Source organism: Siphateles boraxobius, unplaced genomic scaffold, assembly GCF_051911475.1.
Source record: "Siphateles boraxobius isolate OS27281-9 unplaced genomic scaffold, OSU_SipBor_1 65, whole genome shotgun sequence".
In the NCBI taxonomy this organism is placed as follows: Eukaryota; Metazoa; Chordata; class Actinopteri; order Cypriniformes; family Leuciscidae; genus Siphateles; species Siphateles boraxobius.
This window is the reverse complement of record NW_027509192.1, coordinates 14,392,041-14,405,000: the sequence shown is the minus strand read 5'-3', so window position 1 is coordinate 14,405,000 and position 12,960 is coordinate 14,392,041. Positions and strand designations below refer to the sequence as shown.

General features: G+C 40.8%; 1 protein-coding gene across 3 annotated transcripts in view; it reads right to left on the bottom strand.

Annotated features, from left to right (window-relative positions):
- atp8b4 (ATPase phospholipid transporting 8B4) overlaps positions 1–12,960 on the bottom strand; it is a 41,766-nt gene that overhangs the window by 10,465 nt on the left and 18,341 nt on the right. For all 3 annotated transcript variants that reach the window (XM_077211159.1, XM_077211160.1, XM_077211158.1), the window contains 10 exons: positions 9,007–9,165; positions 8,703–8,791; positions 8,006–8,202; positions 5,460–5,668; positions 5,330–5,373; positions 4,129–4,294; positions 3,814–4,002; positions 3,444–3,559; positions 781–945; positions 1–64 (listed from right to left, as the gene is read on the bottom strand). The exon at positions 1–64 is cut by the window's left edge and continues 48 nt beyond it. In XM_077211159.1, the coding sequence (XP_077067274.1) occupies positions 1–64; positions 781–945; positions 3,444–3,559; positions 3,814–4,002; positions 4,129–4,294; positions 5,330–5,373; positions 5,460–5,668; positions 8,006–8,202; positions 8,703–8,791; positions 9,007–9,165 (1,398 nt within the window). The remainder of the gene's footprint in view (positions 65–780; positions 946–3,443; positions 3,560–3,813; positions 4,003–4,128; positions 4,295–5,329; positions 5,374–5,459; positions 5,669–8,005; positions 8,203–8,702; positions 8,792–9,006; positions 9,166–12,960) is intronic.

Here is a 12,960-nt window from a genome sequence, read left to right as displayed (position 1 = left end):
GACAGGCAATCGTCTCTGGAACTCCTTCTTGAAGTTTGTCCTCTATCGCTGTAGCACCAAGCAGCTTCAGGAAAATGAGACACATTGTTTCAAAACCAATATGTAACATAACGCAGAATTAAATCATTATGAATGACTGAATGATTCATCTGGGATTTTTTATTTTCTATTGTAGATTAGGCTGTGTCTCAATTTGCATACTAATGAAATGCAATCGAAAACTATGTAGTTCACTAATGATGGAAAATGTCATACTTTTAAGTGTGTGGTTAAACAATGCAGTAGAACATACAGTTGTGTAAACATTTTTTTGATACTTTGTTGTGTAATATTTGAATAGACTGCACGGCAAGCGTTAGCACCAGGGTTTGACATTAATCTTTTGCTCACGAGCCACTGTTGGTTAATGGTTTTCCAAAGTTACTAGCCGCTCAGGATATTCACTGGCCACAATTTTGACATTCATACCATGGGGAAAAACTGGTCTAAAGATATATTAAAATGTATCTCATAATTTGGCAGGAGGTATATTAGGCTGCTGTCACTTTAAGACCTGATACACTGATCCATTATACTGTTACACATGTGTTTTCTTTCTCAACTGTTTACCTTACTCAAAATATAACTGACTGTGTTTAAGCACAATAAGCAGCAGAAAAGAAATCAATTTAGTACTGAGAGGCGGCTTTATGTGCCGCACATTGGGTGTGAGCACAAAATCAGCAGGAGTGCTGGATGGAGATAGATAGATAGTCTCAATAATAATAAAGTCACATTTACCATCATGCCCTGCTCTATTTCTTCATACAGAGCCCCGAGTTTTTCTTCTCTGTTATCCAGTGTCGTGCTGGCGAACAGCAGTTTCTTCATCCATTCATCAAACACATCTTCATCCAGGTCTTTGTACGCCAGCGCTAATGTTCTCAGACCCTCCCCGGCGAACTCCTACCACACAGAAACAGAGGACACTCATTTAGCAGAGGGCTATATTTATCTCTCACCATGAAACTTGAAACTCAGTCCATTACAATTACATCAAATATTTCTTCAGTGAAAATAAGGAGCACGCTACGCAGTTCTTCACATCTTGATTTGATTTGATCTGTTTGCTATCATTATTTGCTATTTTTATCCCACTAGCATAGCTTCTCCAGTGAAATGAGTCTTATTGCACTTTGTGGACCCGCAGAAAGCCATAAATGAGACATGAATAATGGACAGCATCTCATAGTCTGTAATAAGTACGGCCCATAGGCTGCTTTCAAACTGACCAGTCGAGCTCTAGACAATGGCATTATTGTTTCTTTGAATATGGTTTGAGAGGTTGATGTCATTGATAATATTTACAGCTAAAAACTACACTTTTCTGAGGAAATTCTTCTGTTTTTTGCAATAGAAGTACCTTTGTTGAAGTAGCTAAAATAAATGCTAACAACAATGTGCAGGCAAGGACATTAATGAAACACACTGCTTGGAGCCACCAAATGTGTTTGTATAGCCTAAAGTGTTTTTCATCTTAAAAGCCTAAAAGAACCTAAATGGAATTGATCTGAATAAAATAAAGCTTATGTCTACTAAGACCGAGCTTATAGCCATGGAGAAAATGAGCCTTGTTTGTATCGATTGTGCCGCTCTGACACTCACGTTGTACATTTGCTGTAATTTGTCAAGTGGAACGGTGCGTCTACATCTCTAAGTGCCACGATTCTCAAGCGCATTGAGCGGAGTGAAAGAATGAACACAGAATGAAAGAACTTAAAAAATACAAGAATCTCTACAACCTGAAGCTTATAATTATTAAGGTTTTTAATTATGCCTGAATAAGGCCAAAGTTTGGTAACAGTATGAGTTTCAGACATTACTACCACTGTATTTTGATACTATTTCAAGGTTATGGGGCACTCCAAAGACTTGTTTTAGCCTAAAAGTACAAAGATTACCATGGTAAAATTAACATGAAAGAACATGGTATTGTTATGATAAAAGCCCAAAACATGGTTTTACCATGGTATTGCATTCAAACGACATATTAAGATGGTAAATGTCCAACGACATGGTTTCACCACGATACTGCATCCAAATAACATGATTTTATCATGGTAAACACCTAACCACATGGTTTTAGTACAGTTTTACTGTACATCAAAATGACATGCCCCTAAAACATGGCCTTAACATGATATTACATTAAAAAAACATCTAAAAACATCTACATCTAAATAACATGTTATTATTATAGTACATGCCTAAAAACATGGTATTACCATGTAAAATCCAAATGACACGGGATTGTCATGGTAAATGTCAAAAAACATGGTATTTCCATATTGCATCCAAAAAAACATGGCATTAGCATGGTAAATGCCAAACAACATGTTTTTACAAGGATGTTTTACTTACCGTGGTATTCCATCCAGGTTACATGGTAAAGGCCCAACAACATTGTTTTACCATGGTACTGTATCCATAATAGCATTATCATAGTAAATGGCAAAAAAACATGGTATTACCATAGCAAATGGCCAAAAGTCACTGTCTTACTTTGGTATCACATCCAAAAAAACTTGGTATTATTATAGTAAATGCTCAACAACATGGTTTACAATGGTACTGCATCCAAATAACATGGTATTATCACAGCACATGAGCAAAAACATGGTTTTACCATGGTGCTTCATTCCAATGACATGGTACTATCACAGCACATGAGCAAAAACATGGTTTTACCATGGTGCTTCATTCCAATAACATGGTACTATCACAGCACATGAGCAAAAACATGGTTTTACCATGGTGCTTCATTCCAATAACATGGTACTATCACAGCACATAAGCAAAAACATGGTTTTACCATGGTGCTTCATTCAAATAACATGGTACTATCACAGCACATGAGCAAAAACATGGTTTTACCATGGTGCTTCATCCAAATAACATGGTATTATCACAGCACATGAGCAAAAACATGGTTTTACCATGGTGCTTCATTCAAATAACATGGCACTATCACAGCTCATGAGCAAAAACATGGTTTTACCATGGTGCTTCATCCAAATAACATGGTACTATCACAGCACATGAGCAAAAACATGGTTTTACCATGGTAAATGCCCCCAACTGACATGGTATTATAATGTAAATGGCCCACAACATGGTTTAAACATGTTATCTCAACCAAATAACTTAGTATTACCATAGTAGATTCACAAAACAACATGTTATCGCCACAATACCAAAAATGGTATTACCATGGTGCCACATAAAAAAAAAATAAAAAAAAATAATAAAAAACAGTAATATCATTCATTGTACTCTTTTGACACTTTTTTGTTAGTGGCAGCACACCATAGTACTATACTAGCTAGGGATCAACATCCACAACATAGGGCTAAGCTAAGCTGATGTTTTATACAGGGAAGGATGGCTTAACAATAGAGACTCACATTAAGGTGCTCTGAGGTAGTAAACACAAGCTCTTCATTAGATGGGTCCAGCCTGTCGAAGACAATAGTATCGGCTCCTTTTGAGTAAAGCTTTAACTGCCCCTTTGGGTTCCTCACTGCGGAAGAGACAGGAAATGAGAGTGCTACTTATAAATATCCAAGAAAACAGGTTCAACAGACCAGCAAGCTATTGATTTCCTTGTGAATGGATGAATTAGGCATACAGACCCATAAGAGATGATTCATAGCTTTTGTGAAATATTAAAGGTATCAAACAATACAAGATTGTTACTAAGATTACATAAAAATTAAAGTTTATTTGTTTATTTAAAATGTCTTGAAGATTTAATAAAAATGATTCAGAACCAACCAATGACGCTCATTCTCTTCCGGATGTTGTTGAAGTCTAAAATGGCTATTAGCTGATAGGTGACCGCCTGACCCATCTCATATAAAGTGATCGTTTCCGGCGTTCGAGACCGGAATACGAAGCCAAAGTTGCGTGCAGCAGTAACCAGGGCTCCTTCATCCGGAGATTGTGCCTGATACACCAGCTCACCTTCAACATGGAATCATTTCAGAGGTATTTCAATCAAAGTCCACTCAAAATCTCTTCTGCTGCATATACAACAAAGGTGCTACTAGGATGTGAAGATATATTTAAGATGTTTGGGGTCCAGTTTACCCTCATTCCTCTCCTCTGGCATGACGGTGTGGCAGAGCGCTAACAGACGGAAGAATTCCTGCACCAGAGGCTCTTCCAGCTTGATGGCCTCAACCAAACTGCTGTCATGGAAACGGAATTTCCGGTCCATCAGTGGGTTGAAGGAGAAATCTACACATGGTGTTTTCTACAAGAGTCAGAGACAAGTGTGACTGCCAAATCTGTTTTTTGTCTAATATATTTATAACAATATTTACCTTATAGGTATTTATAATTAAGATAGCTGTTGTAGTAGTTATGTTTAGGTATTGGGTAGGATTAAGGGATGTAGAATATGGTCATGCAGAATAGCATTAATATGTGCTTTGAATAATAATTTTGAGTAGTAATATGAACAACAGCCGAAATGTATATGTATTCTGCTAGCATGTTTTTAAGCATGAATTAACATGTTGGTTACATGAATTAACATGTTACTAACATGATTTAACACGTTGCTAACATGTTTTAAAACACTGTTAGCATTAATTAGCATGTTGCTAGCACGTTTTAACACGTTGCTAGCATATACAAGCATGTTTTAACACTTGCCTAGCATAATCTAATACTTTGCTAGCTTGAATTAACATGTTGCTGGCATGAATTAACATGATGCTAGCATGTTTTAACACACTGCTAGCTAGCATGAATTAACATGTTGCTTACACAATTTAGCACTTTGCTAGCATTAATTAGCATGTCGCTTGTAGATGAATTACCATGTTTTAACACTTTGCTAGCAAATTTTATCATGCTGCTAGTATGAATTTACATGTTTTAACATATTTCTAACATGAATTAGCATGTTGCTAGCATTACTTATCGCTTTGCTAGCATGAATTAGCATGTTGTTAACAGTTTTTAGCACGTTGCTACCATAAATTAACATGTTTTACCACATTGCTAACATGAATTAGCATGTTGTCTTATAATATTCATTAAGCTTTGCTATTGATAGACAGCTTAAATACTAAATAAGTCTTATTGTATGCAACTTTTCGTAGTTTTGATGGTCCGTTTAATGAAAATTGTAAGTCGGATCAGTGTATAGCACAGAGTCAGAACAGTCTAAAAACCAACATAATTATTATTTTTTAAAGTAATATTTTATGCATTTTAAAAAATAATTTATAATAAAATAATAAATTTCGAAATAATTTAAATAAACAACTTGTTTCATTACCTCTGTAATATCCACTTTATGCCCAAACTCATCATAAACATCACCTGGTCAAACAAAATCACATCTATTAATACATATATCCACATGTGTCTGTAAGTGTGGACGTATAACAGGAGGTGTTTAAGCGTACCGTAGGTCTTCCCATTGATGGAACACTTATTGAACACCATGATGTTCTGGGTCAGGGTGCCTGTTTTGTCTGAGAAGATAAACTCCACCTGGCCCAGCTCCTCGTTGAGCGTGGTGGTGCGCGCCTCGGCGGGAGTGTCCTTAGGGCTGTAGTACATTCGTCTGTCCCAGTTTATAAAGTAACTGTGGCCCAGCCGCAAAACTTCTACGCTGTAATATAGTACGTTTACAGATAAATAAATTAAAGGTGCAGTAAGCGATTTTTGAGAAACACTGTTGAACAACAACAAAACAAACAATTTTGTAAATATTTGCTGGATGTCTGTTCTGAGTGTGTGATCATTTTTTGTGTGTTGTACACGGAATGATCCACGGAGCACAAAAACACTCTTGTAGCCAATCAGCAAAAAGGGGCGTATCCGCTCATGATGGGGAGGAGAGCGAGAGAGAGAGAGAGAGAGAGAGAGAGAGAGAGCAAATAGGACATTTGTGGAAAGACTGTGGAAAGAGAGATGGCTGAGATATTACCAAAGATGAAAAGGTCAGAGGAATATAATTGGAAGAAGAAGGGTTATGATGAGCAAGATCTAGGACGTATTAATATTGGAAAAGCTTTTCAGAGGTCTAAAAACGGACACCGTCTTTGTTTCTGCTCGACAAATCCATTTTTCACAGAAGTAAGATATGCTATTGTTGAATCACAGCTGATTAATCCATACTTGAGCAAGCTTTCTGATACGGCAGCTGTTAGCGGTGGCCTGTGTTTCGTAGCATGTTCGTTATTTTGGGGGCGGAGCAATGAAGGGAGGGGTGTGTTTGTTTGGGTGCCGGCTGGAAATATCAGCAGTGTTTCTCAGAAATCGCTTGCTGCACCTTTAATTTATTTATCTGTAAGAATTTGTTTTTGTCTGAACATTGTTTTGTATAAAAAAATATAAAAATAGATACAAATTTGAAATTATAAAATAGAAAGTCTAAATTATGAGATATTAAAAAAGTCATAATTGAAATATAAAGTTATGTTTATGACAAAAAGTATTCAGATAAAGTCATAATTAGGACAAAAAAAGTAATAATTACTGCATTCAAATTATGATTTACCAGTTCATGCTTTTTAAAATCACAATTATTAGATAAAGAATCCACCCCCGGTTTCACAGACAATGCTTAAGCTAGTCCAGGACTAAGATACATGTTTGAGCTGTTTTAACTGAAAACAACTTGCACTGGTGTATCTTAAAGTCTCCCTGTGGTGACTCAGGTCAACGTGTGAGTGAATCTCTGAGCTGGTGTGAGTGATTGGAGGCGGGGCTAATTTGCATATTCATAGGATCGGGTTTACTAAATGAGGCAAGGGTGTAGAGTTACATTCAAGCTATTAGAGAGTCTGTACATGTTGTAGCCATTAAATAAACGCATTTAGTTTCATATTTATTGAAATATTATAATGTTATTTTTTTCCATCTATGTTGATTATGAAAGTGAACAGAGTAGATAGGATGATGGGCAATATCGGGAGACATGGAGTGGTTCAGGCATGATTTTGACCACTTCATTATGTTTTGTTTTGTAGAAAGCCTTTCTTTAAAGTGAATTTCGTTTTGTATAAATTGTATCTTAATTTTAATACATTTTTCATCAACCAATTGCCTGGATTTAATAAATAAGAAGCAAATATAGCAGACAATATAATCATGACATGGAGGCGCCGGCGAGCCGCGGTCACCATAGCACGTGAACTGGAGCCATCTCATCATAAATTAAATCATTTCTCGGCACGCTTTTAACCGAATTTACAAATTCACATCTTGCTTGTCGCACGCACACATATGTCGAAATAACTTTACAAAAAATAATGAATCTTTAAGAAAATTTGATTGAAACCTGAATGTTGTGCTTGTTCAATTTAACAAAATTAAAACTGTCATTGTGATAATTAAAATAATTGAATATAAAATATTAAGTGGCCAACTTTTGCACAATTATTAATAGTATTTATCGGGCTCATAATTACATTTAATGTGTCGGGCCGGGCCGGGCTCGGACACAACGTGCACGGGGTCGGGTCAGGCTTGATTTTTTGGGCCCGATCTAAGATCTAATCCTGGCTTAATCTAAACCCCTTCTGTGAAACCATACCATAAAGTCTTAATTATAAGATTCAAAATCTAAATTATTACATACCAAGTCATAATTATGACATAAAAAGCTAAAATTATGACAAAAAGTTATAATTGCGCAATAAAAAGCTGAATTTATGAGATTAGGACATTAAAAAAATCATATAACTTTCGACTTTGGGACACTTTTTGCCATTGAGATGACTGGGAAAATGTCCCAATTATCCTGAATTAACCATGTCATAATTATGATTTTTTAAAGTGAATTCCATTCACAGCACATATACAATGTCTGACTTTAGGTACACTTTGGCAATGTTTTTTTACAGCAAACAATACTGTGTTGGGTTGCCACTTCATGTTCAAAGTGAAATCTGTTGTCCTGAAGCAAAACCAGTTTACCACCACATTGAATGATCTGACCTACCTAACATAAAGTGAGATGGGCACAACAGTGTTAAGGATGATAACGTAGGACCAGAAGGTCAGGAAGCCAGACAAGATTGCATTGATCGTGAGTTGCTTCCACTGAAGATAAGCCCAAAAGTTGCTGCCAACACTCTGCTCCCAAATGGTGTTTCCGATGGCCAGGATGATCCCCATACAGATGAGAAACCCAAAAATCTGGAAAACCAGGAAATATGTATCCACTGAATCATTTTAAATCCTCAAAATAAAAAAAAATTCGTAATGTCTTCAAAAGACTTTCATTCATCTCTGAAACACAAATCAAGATGGTTTAAATAAAATCTGAGAGATTTCTTTCCCTCCACTGAAAGTCTATTCTCCCAAAACTCTGAGGCTTCAAAACGTTCATGAATCCATATGAATCAAGTTGTTTAATCCAAGTCTTCTTAAGAAACACGAATGCTTATATGATGAACAGATTTATGGACAGAAATCTCTCTGAGATTTGTGTTTCGAAGATGAACGAAAGTTTTATGGGTCTGGAATGACATGAGATTGAGTAATTGACAAAATTTTCATTTTTGGGTGAACTATCCCTATAACGCATTCAAAGCGTTTTACAATAACAAAATGAACTGCCCTTTTGAAAGGCTGGTGGCATGAGTAAGTGAGATGCCACATGTCGATCATTCCCAGCATGCTCCACACACACTCACCCACAGCACTAAGGTGTTCATCAGTTTGTCGATGCTGGTCCTTTTGAACTTCGTCCTCCCACAGTTTTGCATGAGCTTGGTTTGGAGTCCTAATGGAGACAATCAGAACAGAGTTCATCTCAGGGCAGATCATGGTGTGCATTAGGAGCTAAGCATAGATAATAACATTGATTACAGTTGAGGCAGAAGAACTAGGCAGTCAATATGTCTCTGGGGAACATCTACTCAAGATAGCTAATCAATCGTCTGTGAAAATGCCATTCGGCTAGGACAGTTAATGGAGGAATATTGAAGAGAAATGTACCGGCGAAGATGACCAAGCCGAAACACCACTCGGTGTTACGGAGCACACAGCCTCTCAAGAGCATTTTCTCGTTGTCCAGAGGATACTTATTATCTTCCCAGTATAGAGTCCCTGTGAACTTATCCAGTTTGTTGTTGGGAGGCTCACAGATGACTTCCCCTGGGAGACACGTTTAAAGACAACATGTGACAGGAAGAAGTTTTTTTTTTTATCGCATCATCGTTTATCATTAGACTCTTTCACCTATTGGAAAGTCGACCAAAAATTTCCCTGGCATCGAAATCAGGCACATATAAATGTCAGGAAACACGATTCCTGGCTTCATGTCAATATCCATTGATCACTGGATCTTTGTTAAAGGATTAGTTCACTTTCAAATAAAAATTTCCGGATAATTTACATCCAAGATGTCCATGTCTTTCTTTCTGAAAGTGCCGATTGTTTTTGAATGACCGATCTAAACGATCTATTAGATAAGACTCTTATTTCTCGACTGGGATCGTGTCGAGCCTTTGAAAGCTGCATTGAGACTGACATTTGAACCTCCTAACCGTTGGTTGCCATTGAAGTCCATTTTATGGAGAAAAATCCTGGAATATTTTCCTCAAAAACCTTAAAGGGTTAGTTCACCCAAAAATTAAAATTATGTCATTAATGACTCACCCTCATGTCGTTCCAAGCCCGTAAGAGCTTTTTGTCCCTCCATTGAAAATCTATGTATGGTATACTGTCCTTGTCCAGAAATGCAATAAAGACATCATCAAAGTAGTCCACGTGACCTCAGGGGGTTAGTTAGAATTTTTTGAAGCATTGAAAATACATTTTGTTCCAAAAATAACAAAAACGACGACTTTATTCAGCATTGTATTCTCTTCCGGTTCTGTTGTCAATGTCACGGGATAGTTGTGGAAAGGAGAGCGAGGACTCAAATGCAGAGAATGAGTATTTTAATTAAGACAGAAAATAAATCCAGGTATAACAAAAACAAAACAGGCACGAAACAGGTCATTACTCATAACACGGCTGAACATCAATAACGAACAAGCACAGGACTACAAACACAGGAAGACTAAATGGGGAACAAACAAGGAGGGTAACAAACAAGGCAGGTGGGAAAGATTAATCAATTATCAGGAAACGAGATGGGAGGGGCTAGACAATTGACCGGAGAGCACATGGCACAATGAATACAAGACAAGCCATGTGCTCACAATAAACCAGACCAACACAAACACATGACAAACCGGGAGTGTCACAGCTATGTCACTAAACTCAGAAAAGGCACAGATAATAGTGACAGAACTGTGACACTACCCCCCCCGTCAAAGGGACGCCACCTGGCGTTCCCAAGGAGGGACACTAAAAACAAGACAGGAACATGAAAATACAAAGCACCCGAACACAACAACGGACCAGACAGAAAGATCAAAACACCAAGACAGGGAGGGGACGGAGGGAAGCCATTCCAGTCACTGCCCGCCTAGCGGGCCACAAAGTCCTAAGCATAGACCAGGGAGGGACAGGAGGATTGAGCCAGGGAGGGACGGGAGGGTTGAGCCAGGTAATCTCAGGCTTGTCAGGAGTCCTGGCTGAGGTCCAGGGTGGTGCAGGCTGGACAGTACACCAGGGCGGATCAGGCTGTGCAGGACCCCAGGGCGGATCAGGCTGTGCAGGACCCCAGGGCGGATCAGGCTGTGCAGGACCCCAGGGCGGATCAGGCTGTGTAGACCCTTCGGGCGGCCATGGTGGAGATGACCATTCAGGTGGCCATTGTGGAAACCACCCTTTGGGCTGCCATGGTGGGAACCACCCTTCTGGCGGCCATGGTGGACGAACAGGCACCGGCTCAGGGACAGGCACCGGCTCAGGGACAGGCACCGGCTCAGGAAAGCTAACGCAAACAGTTTCTTGTGCAGCAGACACGGCGTGAACGGTCTCTGGATCGGCAGACGTGACGTAAGCGGTCTCTGGATCGGCAGACGTGACGTAAACGGTCTCTGGATCGGCAGACGTGACGTAAACGGTCTCTGGATCGGCAGACGTGACGTAAACGGTCTCTGGATCGGCAGAAGTGACTTGAACAGTCTCTGGATCGGCAGACGTGACCTGCTTGGGCGGCGCTGGCACACCAAGGAGCTTGGGCGGCGCAGGCAGGGCAAGGCATCTGGGTGGCGTCGGTAGGCCCAGACGCTTGGGTGGCGCCGTCAGGGCGAGGCGCTTGGGTGGCGCCGTCAGGGCGAGGCGCTTGGATGGCGGCGTCAGGGCGAGACGCTTGGGTGGCGCCGTCAGGGCGAGGGGCTTGGGTGGCGCCGTCAGGGCGAGGCGCTTGGGTGGCGCCGTCAGGGCGAGGCGCTTGGGTGGCGCCGTCAGGGTGAGGCGCTTGGGTGGCGCCGTCAGGGCGAGGCGCTTGGGTGGCGCCGTCAGGGCGAGGCGCTTGGGTGGCCCCGCTGCAGGCCTCACTGGATGCTTCGGGGTCTCGACTGCGGGCCTCGGAACAAGGTCCGGGCCTCGTGGTTGACCGGAAGATCTCTTCCTCCTCCGTCTCCGAGAGCGAGAGGGTGCTGCAGTGTCCTCAGCTACCACTGGAGACGCGACTGAGAGAGTGGACAGCTCTGGGGCAACTGAAATCAGGGCCTCCCGGACCACCGGACTTGAGCCCCCCTAAGTTGAGTCCTCCCGGACCACTGGGCTTGAGACCACCGAAGTTGGGTCCTCCCGGACCACCGGGCTTGGGACCACCGAAGTCGAGTCCTCCTGGACCACTGGCCTTGGGACCCCTGAAGTCAGGTCCTCCCTGACCACCGAATTCGGAGGATCTATGTGACGTTCTAGGAGTCTTAGGAATTCCTCAAACGTCGACCTCTCCAAACCTCTCATAATGCCAAAAGGTATGGGCTCATCAAGGGCATAATTAAATAGATCCTTCAGAGCTCCCTCACTAAGTCTCAATCCCTCTGCCGCTGCAGTGAATTTCTGGGCAAAGTCCCTCACTTTAGTCCCCAGTTGCCGAAGAGAGGTCAATTCACTGAATTTCACTATCCGTTCATATAACGGGCATGACAAAGGAGGGACCGGTGGTTCCTTTGACTTCTTCCTCTGCTGAGTCCTCATGATGGCTTGTTCGTTGTGTCACGGGATAGTTGTGGAAAGGAGAGCGAGGACTCAAATGCAGAGAATGAGTATTTTAATTAAGACAGAAAATAAATCCAGGTATAACAAAAACAAAACAGGCACGAAACAGGTCATTACTCATAACACGGGTGAACATCAATAACGAACAAGCACAGGACTACAAACACAGGGAGACTAAATAGGGAACAAACAAGGAGGGTAACGAATAAGGCAGGTGGGAAAGATTAATCAATTATCAGGAAACGAGATGGGAGGGGCTAGACAATTGACAGGAGAGCACATGGCACAATGAATACAAGACAAGCCATGTGCTCACAATAAACCAGACCAACACAAACACATGACAAACCGGGAGTGTCACAGCTCTGTCACTAAACCCAGAAAAGGCACAGATAATAGTGACAGAACTGTGACAGTCAATCCGCGTTCATGAGTCCGCTGACGTAAGACGAGCTGACGTGTCTGGTGCGCCCGAGCTTCGTTTACAGTCTGAGGGAGACGCACGCTGTAAACAAAACAATCTTTGCAAACATGTCTAAGGATTTCGACACAGGGGAAGACTTGCATTTTTTTTAACCAGACATATTTATTTGAACCCGAATACACGGACGCACCAGATAACACGTCAGCAGCGTCTTACGTCAGCAGCGTCTCTGGCCTCGTGAACCGGAAGAGAATACAATGCTGAATAAAGTCGTCGTTTTTGTTATTTTTGGACCAACATGTATTTTCGATCCTTCAAAACATTCTAACTAACCCACTGAGGTCACATGGACTACTTTGATGATGTCTTTATTGCCTTTCTGGACAAGGACAGTATAC